The following is a 19123-nucleotide window of genomic DNA, read 5'->3' on the forward strand; positions in this document are numbered from 1 at the left end:
TGTATAAACGAGAGATACTCAATGACTTGACGTAAGTTTAAGGATGATGCTCCTTAATGGTTGCGATATCAAAGAAAGTCTAATGCGCAAAAAAGACATGGTCCAAAACAGTCCACTACCTAAACTGCTCTCAGAAGTCGGTAGCATCAGCGTGTCAGGGTGTCCAATTGTATCTACGTCTCCTCTCTCTGTAAAGGTGCATTTGTGTCTAGAAACTGGACAAGTTCGGTTCCAAAATTGAATATGATAGTGACTTACTGTGTCGTTTTACATATTTAAAAAAAGATAAGTCAGTCTTATCGGAATGCAGCCCCTAATTGGAGATTGTCAAAATAAGATGAAGCGAATCTGAAAACACCAAGTGTGGAGGTCAAGGTCAAATCGCCAGTCAATACTGACGACTTTAGCTGTTAAGTCAACAACACATAACAACTCAAGCGGAGAAAACGGCTACAACAAAGTCAACAGAATTTTGGTGGTTATGCTCAGTATACGTCAAAGCAAGAATGATTGTCTGTCATTATAACGGCATTATAAATGTAATTATACAACAATAAATAAATTATTGATCTCAGTATTATTGCAGTGACAGTTGATACTAGCAAACACTAGTGAATGTAGACTGCAAGAAAAAAACGTGTTATTTTGATCGTGAATTTCAGTATCATTTTTGAATTTCCCGTTTTTATTACTTAGTAAATTTCAGTATCATTTTTGAATTTCCCGTTTTTATTCATCAAGTATTTAAATAAACAAAGAAGTCCACTTTCGTGCTTGCGTTCAAAAATTTAATGATCGCCATTCTTCCTTTCAGATATCAATGAATGTCTTACTGAGATGCATGACTGCCATGGAAAACACGGCAACTGCAGCAATACGGCTGGTTCGTTTACCTGCCGATGCGAGTCTGGATTTATGGGCGATGGTAGAACCTGTGTCGGTAAGGAAATTTTAACCATTGTTAACTGGAAAAGGATATGGTACATCTCTGTTCGTCAGAATTTTCCACCGTGAATCCTAGCAACCTAATATAGAACACAAACAACCATATTGTGAACAAATCCTTTCCTATACAGATATTCACTGATACAATGTTTGTTAAAGTTTGGGACCGGTTTGTCACCATGTCAAAAACTGCCTCAGTAACTGATATTATCATTTATTTCGTCCATCATGAAAATATGTTTGTAACTCTTACTGTTTGTTAGGAAGCTTATTAAAAACAATAGGCATGAAAAAAATACCACCACTGAGATCTATAGACGCGTCACCTGTCTAGTAAATACAAACACAAGTACTTTTGTTGTTTGATCTTTTCCATCAGATATACCCTGTGTTCGGTATAAAGATCTCTCTTGCTGACCACCTTAAGTGTGGTTAATGTAACCTGCATTCTGATTTACGCACTTTCGTTGAGAAAACTTCAAAAAAGTATCGACTCCTTAATGGTATTTGCAAGTTTTGAAATAATATAGCGGTAATTGAGGTTCACCTTTTTCTAGTTTGTTCATATGACGATGAACTTGCATACATATTTATTGTACAAATCACTATCTTTGCCATATATCTTTGCAGTGAACGAGGGTAATTTAATTCCGAAGTTATTAAATATTTGTAAAAATGTGCATAGAGTATGGAATACATTTACAGGTTTAGCATAACTAACTTCATATCTGAAAGTTCTAGTCTAAAGCTTTCATATATATTTTGTTTCACAAACCTACTGATCTGAAAGGAGAATATTTTCATGGCCCTTTATGCTAGTGTAATTTAGCAAACATGAATATATAGCATTACCATTACAGACGTCGACGAATGCAAGTTACCGAGAGACGACCCCCAGGCCGATAATTGCGCTAGTGCTGCGGTATGTGTAAACGGACTGGGCGACTTCAACTGTACTTGCAAAGACGGTTACAACGGTACAGGCATCAAATGTGATGGTAAAACATAATTCATTCGTTTATTATTATAATTACCCTTTAATATCAAGTATGAGTAACTGTAACCGAGTATGAATGTAAACCACCTATTAGTCTTACTATCTTTCAAAAAGTAGAACGGTCCTACTAATAATATACATAGAACTTTCTAACGTTATTTTTAACGTATTGAATTGGATGAGCTACGACTGTTTTTGGAACAAAGGAAAGTCTATTCACTTTTACATGTGTCGTGTGTCAATGTAACCGAAAATGATGAAGATTGTTTTTTTTTCATACATTTGTATATAGATATTGACGAATGTCTCAACGGTCATGATTGTGCAGACAATGCTGAATGTACGAATATCCCAGGGAGTTACAGATGCACTTGCAACATGGGGTTTCGCGGAGACGGCAAAGATTCTTGCGTTGAAATTAATGAATGTGAAGAGAATATAGATACCTGTCATGACGACTCCACGTGTAACAACACAGTCGGTTCATACACTTGTCATTGTAATGAAGGCTTCGTTGGCGACGGAGAAGACTGCCAAGGTTTGCAATGCATCATTATGCTAATATATTTTTGTTTGAATGACAAGGGGAGAAGACGAAAAACTGATAATTACTTTGATAGATATATATCTGAATGTATCTCGGCATTTCAAACTGGTACAATCATTTGCTATTTCCACAGCTTTAGACGACCTATTTTGTGAACTAAAAGAATGGCACGTTTCTACCATATGAAAGTTTGCAAAACGATATCGGTATTTATTTTTTCAATAAATTCACCCCTCCCCCCCCCCAAAAAAAATAAGAATTAGCGTCAGTTGAATTTGAAATATCGATAAATGTAAAGTTATTATGGCTTTCTTCAAAACTGTTTTTGAAACTCTTTATCATTCTGAAAGAGATACGTAAAGGGTCATGCAACAAACTTTGTAGTAACAGTTTGCTATATGTTCCAATTACGTTGATGGTAGCTTTACCATGCAGATGTGATTTTTTCTTTATCCTGCAGATATTAATGAATGTAATGATTTCGAAGATAATGACTGTCATACCAATGCTACTTGTATCAACAAGATTGGCTCGTATGGATGTTTGTGCAAGGCCGGCTTCGATGGAGATGGCAAAACCTGCAGCGATGTAAATGAGTGTGAGAGACTGACTGACGACTGCTCTGACGAAGCAGACTGCATAAACACAGTCGGGTCATATTACTGCCGATGTTTTGATGGTTATCATATGGTTGGATCAGTATGCGAAGGTAATGACTCTTTTAATTCATGTAAGCATTTCATCTTTCTTTCGAAAATCGTCGAACACAGGTAAATGGTTTATGAATTGCAACCAAGGTCACATCTTGCCAAAGTGTTGTTGTTTTGATGCACTGAGGATACGGCTAGGAGACCTTGGATGACATGAGTTCGCAACATTTATCGGCTCTTTATTTATTGGCAAAGTGTATTGCATACTAAACGATGAGAGGAAGGTTATTTACTTTACCTCTTTGTGCAAATTCTAGGTGTATTTGTATTTCTCTATACAGATTACACAGTTTTTTTTTACTAAAACAATTATAATATATAATCCCATGATATTCTTCTCTGTTTGACGTCATCGTATACGAGTGTTTTTCGAGGAGCCGTAAAACTTCGAGCTGAAGGCAAGGAGTTGTGCGGCTTTGCGAAAAGCACGAGTATACGATGACGTCAAACAGATAAAAATACCATGGGATTATAATTTATCACATGAACAGTCTTCTTATTTTCTTTTGACGTAGATGGATCAAAATTATCGTAACAAATTACATGAATTTCGTCTCGATTTGTGTTTTACTTACGCGGATTACTTTCATTTAAAGAGTAAAGCGGCCTGTAACCCAGGAGATACTTTCATTCATGAATCCCATCAAGCTGAAATTTGCTTCATTAAATGGTATCTCCACCAACCAGACATACGGATTCGGTCACGTGAACGTGTCAATCATTGTCTCGCGCTGTACCGATGCCAAGGCAAGTTGGCCATCGGCGGACATAGCTTTCACCGTGCTAGCGACTGATAGCCATAGAATTCAGAGTTCCTTATAGAATATTACAAATAGATTTATGAAGTAAATGCAACGACACGATCGAAACAGTAATTCTTCATTCTCAGAGATGCCGTGGCTTTCAAAATATCACACAAGTTTACGACCTTGGCGAGCGCGAAAGATTCCGTTCGATGACACACTCATTCCACAACGTTGCCGTCACCGGTCTCTGCCGGTGTCAACTCGTCAATCCCGATCTCGGTCGTCAATGTTTTCGTCTTACGGACTTTGATGTTTGCAGTGACACATATCTCGCCCGTGGATACATCCTAATTTTGTTACTTGACGGAAACTGTTTTGAGTGTTGTCTGAGTCAACTTTCGAAGTACATGGGATTCCACAGCGCTGCACACAGCTCGACAGCTTATGTCTTCGCTACAGCCTTATATGCTTATTATGCCGCGCTGCAAGTTTGATTCCGAGCGAGAATTTACTGAGCATTAAAATAAAACGATCATCGGTATCTCCATTCGATTCTCGGGAAAAGCTATAGTTTTGGCGACTTGAAATTTCGTTGGACAAATATGCCTTCTATGTTTCCATGTCTGGATTTATCGGGTCACCTTTTGTAAAAATAACGTGCGAGCGAGCACGGCATCGATCACAACAAATCTGTTTGTGTCGCAACGTTGACCTGCATGAATGAACGTTACTATGCACGAAAAAAGTTCCGGTAGATGACGTACAACAGACGTAATTCGGATTTCTTATCCTTCCTGTTCTATGCCACACAGGTGGAGATTCGGGCCAGTTCATGTGATAATGATAATAACTCTTTGTCAAAGTGTAATATTCATGTAACTAGCATATTGCATTTTATATTTCGAACACCTTCTGTAGACTATATTTCCATTTCAAAAGACTGATTCCAATGATACATTCGCGACAGTTTGAAGATTTGACATTTAACGAGAGGTACATGTAGGTGTCTTTTTTGCCCATACCGGCTATTTGCTATATTTATTGCTTTTCCCAACTATTTCGAAAATATCACTAATAGGTATTGCACATTATGTCCTTAACAATATAGAATACAAGCCAAACCAATATGAAACATACAGTCAAACAAATCTATGATGAGTCAACCAACGTCAGTCATTACTCAGATAGATGAGCTATGACAACAATGTAACGATTAAGTGTGCCAAATTTGCCCGGCGTGCCACAATTTAAAACCATTCCTTACTGCTACCGTTCGAAAATAAGATACTAGTCAGTTTATGAAAAAATAAGTTGTACTGCCAATCACCATCAGCTAGTTCTTTTTTTAAAATTCTTACTTTGTTATTTTTGGAAGGACGATATAAGGACGATATTCATAATGACCATACGCATGTCTACAGTCTCAACTACGTTCGGGAGAGTTCTCTTTAAGAGCGCTACACCCAACCACAGAGTAACATACACAGAGTGGCAACACCTATTGTTAAGGCGTGAAGCGGTTACGTAAGCAATCCATGTTTGCCTCGCCTCACGAAGCTCTTGGCTCTCTTTTCCGAAGAGTGCCGACCATGCACCCTTCGGTAATTTTCGGATTTTCACCAATTGTTAAGCGAAAGTATGTTCGACAAAGTTTGTGTTGTTGTTGTCGTGTGGTGCTGATGGAAATGGATGTGCTGGCAAAAGCGGGAGTGTTTTGAGCTTTAGGAAGTGGGTTTTACCGTTTTAAAAATTCCTCTCATATTTTTATGAATATATAATGAGTGTGTTTGAACCAAATTTGAAAGTCTTTTATCGATACTGTCTGGTTTACTCAATGGTTTACGGTCAGTCATACCGTCTTTACACGTGCGTCAAGAAAGGACATGTTTATGAAACTGCTGGCGTGTTATGTTTTGATTGGCGTGAAGCAGTGTTTCTGGCCTGAGAGCTCACAAAGTAACTATGGTTGTTACGCGACTGGCAGTACGATGCCATCTCGTCGTATGTTTCGCATAATCTCGTGTAATTATCAACCACAAACAAAGCCTCCAAAAAGTTTAACACCTTTGAAGCTCATTTTAATATAAAAGCCAATAGTCTACCGAGACGACCATGGAACAAAAGGCATGCAAGTGTTGCCACTCTGTTTATGTTACTCTGTGACCCAACACAGTATCTTATGCTACAAATCAATTTTTTGAAAATATTCATTAAATTTTAATTAATTTCTTAAAGAGGCACCCCACTTGGTAACATTTTTAAAACACATTTTTTTAATGCCAACGGTCGATATTTGACGTGGCGACTCCGCACGGTTCGCGAGATATCGATAAAAACATGTCATTTCCCGAGCGTATTTTTCACATCCCGAAGTTTTACGATCGTTTCTGGTTATGACCCGAAATCCCCCGAAAGTGTGTTGTTGTGCTGATTGACGATATTCTAAGCAGTCCAAAACGTTCGAATGACGCAATTAATTTACCTCCTACTGCGATGACTTTATATACATCATTATCAATGCCTTTACCTCTGGTAATTCTTTTTTAAAACTTCTCCTTAGTTTTTGTCGTTTACATTATTCTCAATCAATTGTATTAAATTTTTAAACAATACCACATAGATATCAGTTTTTACGTGTAAAATATTAGTTGCCTCTGATGACTACATTTTGTCGTCTGCCACACAGTTACGCGTGGTTCGATACATAGCGGCCGCCGCGTGTGGTATGCGCGCATACCACGCGGCGGCCACTATGCATACTATGTATCAACTGCACCTATCTGTGCTAGTCACCTATGCGAATTCTGGTGGAATCAGCAAACTTTGTTTTTCGGGGTTGTTTTGCCGAGTCAGTAGGACTCGGCTTTCTCCCATGGGACATGACCGCTCACCGACGAGAGTGGTACTGCTGTGGCGTACAGCAGCGTCAGCGTAGACTCGTACTAGTACTCCATAGCTTAGTTGACAATGGCCCCAGTGCCGAATGTTCTATGTTCGGAAGCTGAATTCATGTGGGCCACCGGAATTCAAACTTTAACTTTTTTGAGGACTTGTTTTTATCGATATCTCGCGATCCGCGCGGAGTCGCCATGTCAAATATCGACCGTTGGCATTAAAAAAATGTGTTTTAAAAATGTTACCAAGTGGGAGTGCCTCTTTAATATTAAATTAAATATTTCCTTACTTGCCCCGTACTAGATGACAACGAATGTGCAAGAAATGATGATAACAACTGCCAGTCCGATGCTGATGGTGGTGAATGTGTCAACCTTCCAGGAAGTTATGAGTGTACTTGTAAAACAGGATACACAGGAGACGGTAGAACAAGTTGTAGTGACATAAACGAATGCACGGACTTGGAGGAAACACCATTCTGTCCGATGAACTCTCACTGTGAAAACACTCTTGGGTCGTACAGCTGTGTATGTGACCAAGGTTACGAAAACGACACCTCGTCTTGTAAAGGTTGGCTAACAATACCTTTCATATCATATCGAGAGTTGGTTGTCAAATGAATATAGCGCAGATCGCGATTTCAGGGTTGTTACTAAATATAGCTGCACGCCCGCGACATCGCTCACTGCTGCCTGACAAATTGTGTTGTTGCATAGTTTGAGTCATAAGTAAGTATCCATTATAACACTAGCAGGTGTTGTTTTCGTCGTTCTTGCGGGAAATGTGCACAAATATTTATTTTTGAGTGATAATGAAAGAAATATGACGTCATTTGCGATCAGCGCTATTAATTCCACCAGTCGGCCCTTTTGTTTGAAACAGTGGTAATGAAAAGTGTCAGTGGTTTACTAAAGATGTAACAGTATAGTCGCGCTAGCGGCTTCTGACTACGCATGCGCTTATTCATAATATACTATGCGAGTACCGGAAGTGTACCCTTCTTTCATGGGCGCCGCCATTTTTTTTGAGTACTCGTAAATAAACAAAAACGAAACAAATTACTATTATATAACATGCCTTTTATAAAATATACCTCTTTTATTAGCCAGTAAATGTTATTATGCACCTTGTCGCTGATACAAAATATCGTTAATATAGATAAAGGGAGAAAACTGTCGTGCATATGAACGGGGGCATACGCAAAGAATGCTGGGATTGAATTATAGAAGAGCGCCCCCTGTGTCAATAATTAGATTCAAAAATTGCCAGTTTTTAGACGGAACGCTATAGTTTTCAGCTTGCAAGTGGAAGGTGGGCAGTGCGGTTACCATTGCAATGATAATGATTGCATAATACGTCCCTTGTTTATCGCAATAGGCTGTTATCATTGTAAAATTGCCAATTTTTGTCCAAAATTTTTACACGCTACAGAAAATCTAACCTGCCCTGCTGCAGGGTTTGCGTCGTGTACGTACGTGAACTGCTTTCATCAGAAGGAAACTGGGCATAGTTGTCATATAAACGTTTATGAAGTAACAATTACAGTTTATCATGAATCAATACAAATAACATTGCCAATCTTTAATAACCCCTGGCGAGACACCAAGGGCTGAGCCCTATATAATATTAATTAGTCATTGTTTGGAGAATTTCAAGCTCTTTATGCTTTCTAATTAATCATGTGAATACGTGTTTATGTCTGAGCAACAATATGACAAATAAATATGAATGTGACATTAACTTAATATTTAGGCAACCGTTTTCAGCATTAGATTTGTAGATACAAATGACACTTAATTGCATTGCAAACATCTATGATCTATTAAAATGTTTGATTCTATATTGTCTATTATCGGGCACGTTCATTTCAAGATTGTGAGCTAAGAATAATTTAAAACTATGAACATTTTGTTGCTTTCATGAATGCAAAACCTACCTTGAATGCTTTGATCTGCAGATATTAATGAATGTGACTCGAACAATAATTGCAACAATTCAATTGAAGTTTGTAAGAACACTATCGGTGGATACGAATGCAACTGTGATGAAGGCAGAGGTTATGCCTTTAAGGATGGCACATGTCAATGTAAGTGGATGAACTCTTTTTAATTTCTGATTTGATTGTAGTCCTAGAGCTTCTATAGGGTTACAAAATTGCGATAAAGATGGCAGCTATGATATTTGTTTCATGTATGTAGTAAAAGTCACCTTCCCTTGAAGCCTGTGTCGAAGTTGACAGTAAAGCCTTTTTGCTCGCTACTTACTGTTGAATGCTGTGCATAGGTATCATTGGAGCATTATACATAAAAATGGAGCCTTGCATATACTTAGAAATGAAACAAGAGCTTTTTCGTCTGTCATTGTCAGGCTTCTTGTTATTGCAAAGTTTGATTTTGAAGTACGCTTCGGAACTCATAAAGTCTTCGATGATATGTTATCATTACCAAGCAACCATATCACCGGGTGAATGCATTTACTGGTAGCGTTTTTCAAATCAAAGAGCCAAGACTGTGACAATACTTTTAACATTTTCAAAAAATGACTGACATTCAAGCAACAAAAATGAACTTAATGGGATTTGTATGAGTGAGTAACAAAACAAAGACAAAGCAACTCGATGAGAAATTAGTGAATTTGAAAAAGTTCTGCAGATTTTAGAGCGAAATGTGTCGACACTAGTGGTATCGGAGATGTTGTACATCCAAGCAGTATATGAAAACGATTCTTTTCAACGGTCTATTCCGCGTACGTTATCCTCTTCTTACCTCCAAGTAGGATGCTGTAGATAGACATCTACCGTTGTTAATATTGTAGAGCTGTATAGGAATAGTATGATAGAATCCTTATTTTGTCGCCGTGGTTTATATATATTCCTCAAGCACCCGGCACAACCTTAACATTTGTTATCTGTTTCAGCTGTTGCCTGTGATAACAACGATTGTTCTTTGAGCGCACAGTGTATGCCAACAGGCGTTGGCATGGGTTATCAGTGCCGTTGCAATGACGGGTATGACGATGCTTCGGTGGATAGTATAAATTCGCCCGGTAGAATCTGTATAGGTGAGACCCTTAAATAACAAAGAGTCAAAATAACACATGAATTAGAAATAAATCAAACTAAGAAACACAATTTGTGAGTCTTTGGAGAAATTAAGGTGGACAAGCCTAAATGATTACATTTGTATGTAAACGGAAATACACATTTTAATACGAGCTCGAGTTAAACTGTTGACGTTTTGTTCCAGCTTTCCATTTTTGAAAAGACTGGTTAATCGGGTTTAGCGACTATTTTAATGAATTGCCACTAATGTTCATAAGGTATCTTTTTTATCTTTTGTACAACACTCATTGGCGGGTATCAGTGTTCACATTGAATTTCTATGGTTCATTTCTACACAACAGGCACCAATAACTGTACCGATTTTTCATGTGATCGAGACACCGAATATTGTAAAATGAAGCAAGGGGACACAAGTGTCTTTGCAAGGCTAGCCGGCGATTCGTCCATGGTGAATGTGCGCGTAAGTATTAGTAAATAAAGAAGTATAGTGAATGCATTTCAATAACATTAACTATAAATAATGAGAGACAAACTGAAGAAATGTATGTTGTTTGTATGCCTGAAGGATTCAGTGCCCTGATGAACAATTGTCATTACCAAGGTCAGATACATATTATGGTATTTCACGCTTGTATAACACTTTCATAAAATGTCACAGTGCTGTATGATACACACGCAAACATATATGCATGAATGCAGGCATGCAGACATGCTTATTGCGTAACCGACTTCCCTAACCGCCCACCTACCTACCCCTCCTCTTGGCGCAGAGGGGAGATGTAGGTTTTTACGATGCAAAGATTTAAGCTGCATCATACCGAAGGATAATTGTAATGTCTTGAAGAAGTATCTTTCTTCTGTGACGTGGTCGACAAAAGTCAATGTGAACTTTGCTGTCGACAGCAGTCAGAAGGTAGTCTACCAATAGAGCTACTCGATAAGCCAGTTCATCTGCATTATTATAGCAGTTCGCTTCTTGAAACAAGTTGTATAATAATTATGCATTGCCATTTGAACTTACCTACATATGAACTGAGTTTGACGATCTCAATGGAATTTGGAGTGTAGCATCAAAAGCGTAAATAATCTTAAAAAGTAATATTTCATTTTTGTCAACAGCTGTTCAACTGTTCAAGGGTACTTTGAAGATCCAAGAAATTCATGGCAAGGAAGTTGATTACACACCTGAATTAAACGATCCCGAGTCAAATGAGTTCAAGTCTTTAGCTGAAAGTTTCATTAAAATGGTGAGTTGTTATGAAACCTCTGTAGCTTGTATTCACTTACATTATGACATTGTTTCCAAAACAGGATAATCTTTTCCAAACCTATTGTTCTGAGTTTAAACATAATAATAGCACAGAAATTGCTGAAAGAAACATTTCTAAATTTCTAAATCAAAAGAAAGGTAATGTTTCTTCCTATGAAATACAACATATGCTTAGTATATTTTGATCAAAATGTTTGGTTTCAGAAGAAGTCACATTATATCTAAATGTGAAGAAAATGTTAATACCTTATCTACAGATCGACATGATCATGAAGGCCCAATTTCCAAACATATACATTGGATCAACTGTTCTTGGTTTCACAAGAGGCAGCGTTGGAGTCGATTACACCACCACCTGGCATGACAAGGAAAATGTCACCACACAAAATCTGGGGGACGCGATCAACGAAAATGTTAAAATGGTACTTTGTTCAATTTCACTGTCACTGAAGTGAGGTTTGAAGGTTAGTGTCACGCTATTCATTCTTCAACAATTACTTTTCGAATCCAATCATTATGTTACCGCTTATTACTTTGTTCCATCTATTTCAGAGTATGAGGACAGGGTATGTTCCAGTCCAGATAGACATCATTGCACGAATGACCAGACATGCGTAGATGTAGAGGGTACCTTTACTTGTGTTGCAGGTGAGTCTCGTACCCTGGTGTATACATATCACGTTCTGTTACTACTAATAGTACATGGAAAGCATCTGCATCACATTCGGTGTACATCTTGATGTATGATATTTAATTCAGATTGTAACATAGTTACAGCTAACATGCGATGAAATTTCGTCTTTAAATTGCATGTGTAATATTGTTCGTTTTCCACCTGGTCATTGGACTAATTATAATAGCACGTCATGTCAAATTTCAACTCCTCTTTATGATAGATCCATGTAACCCTAATCCGTGTGAAAATGGAGGAACGTGTACGGAAAAAGATGATAATTTTACATGCACGTAAGTAAAAGAATGGTACCCTTACAATTTTGCTATTGTGGGCGTTTTGCATCGACGAGTTTGAAAGTGGCTTTGGCATTTTGAAGAAAAACGGAATAAGCAATGACACACGCAGTCGTAGAAAATTAAATGTAAAGTGTATTTACATCTCATCTTAAAGTGGCACTCCACTTGGTAACATTTTTAAAGCACATTTTTTTAATGCCAACGGTCGATATTCGACGTCGCGACTGCGCGCGGATCACGAGATATCGATAAAAAACATGTCCTCAAAAAATTTAAAGTTTGAATTCCGGTGGCCCACCTAAATTCAGCTTCCGAACATCGAACGTTCGGCACTGAGGCCATTGTAAACTAAGCTATGAAGTACGAGTCTACGCTAACGCTGCTGTACGCCACAGTACCACTCGCGGTCATGCTCCCCTTGGGAAAGCCGAGTCTTACGGACTCTGAGATAAAAACGGAAAACAAAGTTTGCTGATTCCACCAGAATTCGCATAGGTGTCTAGCAGTTACGTGCGGTTGATACATGGCGGCTGCCGAGTGGTACGCATAGACGCTTACCACGCGCGCGGCGTACTGTGTGGCAGGCGACAAAATGCAGTCATCAGAGGCAGCTAATATTTGACACGTAAAAACTGATGTGTATGTAGTATTGGTTAAAAATATAGTACAACTGATTTAGAACAGTGAAAATGACAAAACTAAGGAGAAGTTTTACAAAACTTACCTGAGGTAATGGCATAATGCTGTATAAAGTCTTTGCAGTGGGAAGTAAATTAATTGCGTCGTTAGAACTTATTGTAGACTCCCTAGAATATCGTCAATCAGCACAACAACAAACCTTCGGGGGATTTCGGGTCAAAATCAGAAACGATCGTAAAACTTCGGGATGTGAAAAATACGCTCGGGAAATGACGTGTTTTTATCGATATCTCGCGATCCGCGCGCAGTCGCCACGTCAAATATCGACCGTTGGCATTAAAAAAATGTGTTTTAAAAATGTTACCAAGTGGGAGTGCCTCTTTAATCATATAAACATAGACAGAGAAAACGATTTAATTTCTGTGCATACAACAGAGGCACAATATTTTTCAAGAATGACTTCTTTCACTGTACATTGTGTCATTACTTCAACAATGCAGGTGCTCATACAAGTTTGAAGGTGATATTTGCCAAGTGGTAAAGTCCCTGACAATAGAAGAACGAGGTTCGTGAGCCTTAAGGTTTTGTCCATTTATACAGTCTTGTTTTATGAATTATGTGTTTGCAAAACTCAGTTTTATCAAATATCGGTCTCAGCAATTCATTGCTTCTTCCAGGGATATCTTTGCACTTTAGATTGAAAAAAGATGTTACATTGGTATTGCCATATTTTCTCCATCTCGCTGTTTAAACCTCGACCACTAAAATTGTGCTGATGGAGCCGAGCAGAAGCTGCGTGTTAGACTTCTAATCAGAGCTTCTAAGTGCTGTCTGCTTATATTACAGGTTTAGGTCTGGCAGGAATAATTGGAGTATCGACGGGCCTCACAGCTGGTTTCATTTTGCTTGCCTTGATTCTGTTTCTGGTGTTGTACAGACGATTTCTGAAGAAAAAGCCAAACCTTACGTAGAAAATGCTCACCGGCCATGGACGCTTTCTTGGTCAGGACGAAAACGTATCGGCTCTGATTATTACAGAGAGGAGGAGCACTGGGACAATTACAGCAGCAGTTCGTATGGTGAAGATGAAAGGGCTAGCCCAGGCAGCACTCACATGGGTATCCCACATGGCAGAGCTGAAAGACTGCGTAGTGCAATGGTTATGGCGAGGGATTTCCAGGTAACACGATCGACTGCTCACCTTTATAGATAATAGGGGAAATGTCTACAAACGTTGCGGCAAGGGATAACTCGATTGTAAATATTCACACCCATAAGTATTCATCCATTTGTTAACAGACATTTGCCACGTCAACACCTTTGTAACAGAGACGTATATAGATGGTGCACTTTACGAATGAAATTTAACTGATATGCTACACAAATTTGATGTCAAGATATATGAGACAACAAGTTATTAATTGTATTATTTGAAAGCTAATCGCATTTGCTCGAGACGAGAAACGTTACGGGTATATATTATGACCGGTCAAAGCTAGAGTTGAAAAAATTAACACCACATTACAAGGTATGTTTTGCATAGCGATTATCGTGTGGGACAAGACAGCTGGTGGGAGATTCACAGCAAGATGTTAATAATTCTTCATAATTCTTCATAATCCACACTACTGAATCTTTCACGATATCAATCTTTTTGTATCAGCCTTCGTGCCTGAAAAAATCAAGCTGTCTCTTTGACATGAGATTCTGGCATCAGTGAATCTTATGCCTGATTTATAGTTAATTTTGGGCAGGAATAAAGCTGTCGAAGTGATGAAGTAAAGCAAAACGACGGACATTCAAGTTTGGTGTTACGGTATTTTTGACGAGAGTGCTGCACTGTATATTCATGTTATCCTAACAGGGAAATGGCAGATTGAAAGCAAAGACAGTTAATAGTGACTGTATCATGTGAGCTGCAGACAACTTTCTTTACACTCCACCAAGTTGAATATCCTGATTCAATATATCATTCACTTGTGTCAATCAGACTTGCAACGTATGGTATACGTCATCATATCCAAAGTAAATTTGCAACTTCTCTCATGCAGATTTTTCTGATAGAAACTGTATATGTAGATTTTGACATGGTTGTAATTGACTCCCTTTACTCTTATGTGTCATAGACGCTCCTGTTTCCTCGTGGAAATCGGGCGGAGAGGGCTGTAGATATGTCAGATCCATCACTGAACAGTGAATTTGTACGGCCATTTGTCGTTGATGGGTCAGAACTTCATGAATACACGGTAAGAATTTAGTACGGCGATGGAATATAGCGAGTAGAGCGAGTGTAGCAGAGATTGACTCTATAGGTTGAAAGCAAAGTATACAACTTTAATGCAAGTAATCTATCTATCTAATAATCTATCTATTATCCATCTATCTGTGTGTGCTTGACTATTATAACATCTTTCAATATTTCGAGCGAGTTTGACGTCATCGAAGACTAGGGATCCCCTAACATAGATGAACTATCCAATGAGTTGGTATGCGGGGAATACAGCTATGAGGAGTGAACCTAGACTAGGTTTCGATGTCGTCTTATTTTTATTCCGAATACAAACATTTTTCTATAGTATATAATTTGGACGAGTCGATATCGCACGCTTCCAGTCAGAGTGCTCAAATGGTATTTTTAACAGTCGTTCTCTGTCGAATATTCTTACAAACTTGAATGGCAACAGCCATCATCATTAGGGAAATGTTAACCATCAGATGCAGCATAGTATGTGAAGGTAACGTGATTCCATCAAAAGGTACTTCAAAATTTGTCATTCATTGTTGCTATCCTGTACACATTCACGCTTTCCTCTACATTACCACAGTTAGCCCTATTGCATGATCGAACACTTTCCAACGAAGATGACAGTTTGTCTGCTCTATTTCAAGATCATGTCAAATCTTGACTTCAGTTATGTCATAAAACCACAATTAAACTGTACATCACATTGTTCTTGTCTATTATTGATGCAACCACAGTGCACAAGCGGAACTCAAATTGAAGTACGATGCAGTATGAAGAAGTCAGCGGAATCGTTTGGCGCAAAAAAGCTATCTTGAATTATAAATGAAACAAAAACGATTTCCGTAATAGTAAACAAAGCGGACAAAGAAGCATTTAATATTTGCTATGTATCGTTTGGCATTTGTTCGAGCCAACTATCTCTTGTACCATATATATGAGATTGCACTCAAACAACTTTGAGGAAACCGTTCGGGCGGGTCGAGGAATGACAAGCTACTGAAAACAACGTTCACAGTGGTAGCGCCGATGATCTCACTTTCCCTTGATGTGGCCTACTACTGATACTAAACATTCGTTGAATCCTTTGCCTATGCTCAATATTGTATTAGCGCTTGACAGCATTAATTGTTGATTTTTCGTGTGCTCGATTCTCACCGATTGTGAGAAGTGTTTCAATATGAACACGTGACTCGGGGATTTACGGCTTGGTGGACGAGCTTGCTCTTGTAGCAGCAGACGATAGTGGACGCTTTCATTTGACACAAATAAACTGACATGACCATCGTTTGTCGATGCCTGGGGATTTTTCATCATATGTTTATAGTATTTTTGATTCGCAATCATTCTTCATAAACCATTTAATGTCATTTCGTCTACGCGATAACGCCGACAAACTGTACTATCTCGTCAGAAAAAAAGGAGAGAAAAGTGCAGGCACTGTTACTCTATTTCTTATTTCTGATGTCAGAAGAACGGGAATACGGAATCCTGTAAACCATATGATTCTAATTGTGGGATGTCACACTGTCTAAAAATCTGGGTTCTGGGTGTTTGTATGTGATAGATAATATAACATGAATAATTTCAAATACAATATATATATATATATATATATATATATATATATATATATATATATATATATATAATATATATATACATGTGTGTGTGTGTGTGTGTGTGTGTGTTTGTGTGTCTGTGTGTCTGTGTCTGTGTGTCTGTGTGTGGAAATTACCATGCTCGATGCGGAAAGCAGAGCGTCATACAAAACACAAATTACTTCAAGTACAAAGGAGTGATATTTGTTACTTAAACAGAACTCTCCTATAAAAGCCGGATTATCGCAAATCTATGCAAATGTATGCAAATGATTCGACGTGCCGAGTTTTGTCCCAGAATCCCATAATTTTCCCATGTTTTTGGCGTTAATTGTCATTATATCTTACATTAGATGTCTGATAATATAATAGCGACTAAACTTGAGTTGAAAATAAACTGAAAAAAAAGTTCTTTTTTTGTCAGAGAACGCATATGTTTCAAACTGTGTTCCCTGTACGACCATTTGACTCATCTTTGCAAAAGTCACTAAAGTGCATAAGATGATTAATTAAATTTATCTGACGGTCAAAGCGATGCTATGAAATTTTTTAAAAACTCCGGCCTAGTGTATGCAAATGCCTGCGTCATCAGTAATCCGCCTATTGCACGCCCACGGTCTTTTGACTCCCGTTTAAGTTTCATGCATCCTGCAATCTTCAGACAGACAGACAGACAAACAATCTATAATTACTTTGTACTTGAAGTAATTTGTGATATATATATATTATATATATATATATATATATATATATATATATATATATATATATTATATATATATATATATATCTGATATTTTACAGGATGCACCGTATAACCCATTGGGTACTATTGAAATAGACAAAGAATTCAAGATCCCAAGAGCTCGCTTACTGCAACCACCACACTGACCAATTCGCCAACATACATGTAAGATAAGATGTCAGTCAAAATGGAGTGGTCTTTTATAACTCTGCTAGTACGTTATTATCTTTCATGGTGGCTTCTGTGGTGCTTATTATGAAATACTAGTACAGTGAACTCTTCCTGTTAGTACAACCGGACATTATTGTATACCCCAGGAATCTTATTATTGTTGTTATTTGTGATTTTATATGTACGTTACTATACGTGTATGTATGAGCTTAATCCTTTGTAGTTTAAGTGGACAAAAAATTGTCTGGTATAATTTGTACTTAAAATAAGGTAACGGTGTGAATCATTTATGAAATTGATCTGTAGAAAGGACGAATAATTTTGTGATAATTTTTATGACCTTTAAGGTCATTTTGTTTACTATGAAATTTTTGTTCTAACTGTATAATGCAAGGTTTCACTGAACGATACAGGCGGTCATCGTTTGCAGTTTGTTTCAAGTTTTTTAATTGGTAACGATATCAAATCAACTATTTTATTTAAGCCATAGTCCGTGTTGTTGAAGACCCGAGGTCATGGGGACCTCGTTCTATGGTCTATGATGGAGCATGCGTTGAAGTCGGAAATGCGTTGACATGCCCGTTAAGTATTTAATTTAGTCTATGTCTCCATCATTCTAGCGATATTTTCATTGCGTATGGATGAAGATCTACCAGAAATATTTTGCACTAGTGATGATGTCAAAAACATAATGCAGTTAATGCGGTATTCAGTTTCTATTACATATACAAGAAAAATAACAGTGTTTCTGAATTTATATCGTTTTGTAATAATAATTGTTATAAGTATTTATCGATGTCATTAATATAGACATTCAAAATGTAAGATGTAATAGTTAGTGTTGTTTCTGTAAACGCAGTAATCACACCTGACATAAAGTTGTTATGATTATTGTGCCTACCACACACCTAGACACACACAAATCTGTATATATATATATATATATATATATATATATATATATATATATATATATATATATATATATATATATATATATTATATATATATATATATATATATATATATATGTCTGATGCCGTTGATGACCAATCAGCGATGTGGACGGCGTACCATTATGATAATGAGTTGCGTTATTACAACGGTGGACGCCAGAAATGCCTTGTTTCTCCTAAAGTTTTAATTTTATCGTGACATGAGAGTGTTTTTTGACAGTACAGAGCCTTCCGCGTCGAACGGGGTAACTAATTGTAGGATTCGTGTTTGTTTCATGACAACTTTTCCCCACACAGACTTAGACGGGGTGGCTGAGACCAATCTCTATTGAAATTGGTCTTAGCCACCCCGTCTATTAAAATTCATGAGTTTACTTTTCTTGTTTACGTACATACCTATATCAGATGGAAATCTGAGGATTTGCGATTACATCAGGTTGACAACCCCCCACACAAGAGCAATGAATGTAAAAAGTGTGAAAGAGGCTCCCACCTAACTATCCAAAAGTTTTTGTGTCGAGTTATGTTTGATTCCTTTCAAAAATGTGTTCCTACATTCTTATCCGATTGTTTGTGTTAACAAAAATGTTTGTTTCGCGTCGGATATTTGTAGGGAAGTTTGGGTC

At 37.7% G+C, this 19123-nt stretch overlaps 2 protein-coding genes and 1 long non-coding RNA gene across 3 annotated transcripts in view; all 3 read left to right on the top strand.

The window, feature by feature from the left end:
- LOC139117920 (fibrillin-1-like) overlaps positions 1-11148 on the top strand; it is a 68939-nt gene extending 57791 nt beyond the window's left edge. The window contains exon 21 of the mRNA XM_070681157.1: positions 11021-11148. The gene's annotated coding sequence lies outside the window, so the exon portion shown is untranslated. The remainder of the gene's footprint in view (positions 1-11020) is intronic.
- Positions 802-11047, top strand: LOC139117923 (latent-transforming growth factor beta-binding protein 1-like). The gene is made up of 9 exons (XM_070681160.1): positions 802-940; positions 1806-1943; positions 2235-2480; positions 2950-3198; positions 7144-7410; positions 8798-8926; positions 9757-9900; positions 10243-10361; positions 11021-11047. The coding sequence occupies exons 1-9, from the start codon at positions 838-840 to the stop codon at positions 11045-11047; spliced, it is 1422 nt and encodes a 473-aa protein (XP_070537261.1). The 5' UTR covers positions 802-837.
- Positions 11149-11709: 561 nt separating the features above from the next.
- LOC139116803 (uncharacterized) lies at positions 11710-18271 on the top strand. Its single transcript, XR_011548384.1, has 6 exons — positions 11710-11819; positions 12068-12137; positions 13283-13347; positions 13629-13962; positions 14909-15028; positions 17430-18271. It is a non-coding gene; the product is annotated as an uncharacterized lncRNA (long non-coding RNA).
- Positions 18272-19123: the final 852 nt, after the last annotated feature.

This window comes from Ptychodera flava, chromosome 18 (genome assembly GCF_041260155.1).
Source record: "Ptychodera flava strain L36383 chromosome 18, AS_Pfla_20210202, whole genome shotgun sequence".
In the NCBI taxonomy this organism is placed as follows: Eukaryota; Metazoa; Hemichordata; class Enteropneusta; family Ptychoderidae; genus Ptychodera; species Ptychodera flava.

Coding starts and splice junctions, on each gene's coding strand:
- LOC139117923 (XM_070681160.1), top strand. CDS start 838: ATGCATGACTGCCATGGAAAACACGGCAACTGCAGCAATACGGCTGGT. Junction 941..1,805: donor CGATGGTAGAACCTGTGTCG/GTAAGGAAATTT, acceptor TTACCATTACAG/ACGTCGACGAATGCAAGTTA. Junction 7,411..8,797: donor CGACACCTCGTCTTGTAAAG/GTTGGCTAACAA, acceptor TTTGATCTGCAG/ATATTAATGAATGTGACTCG.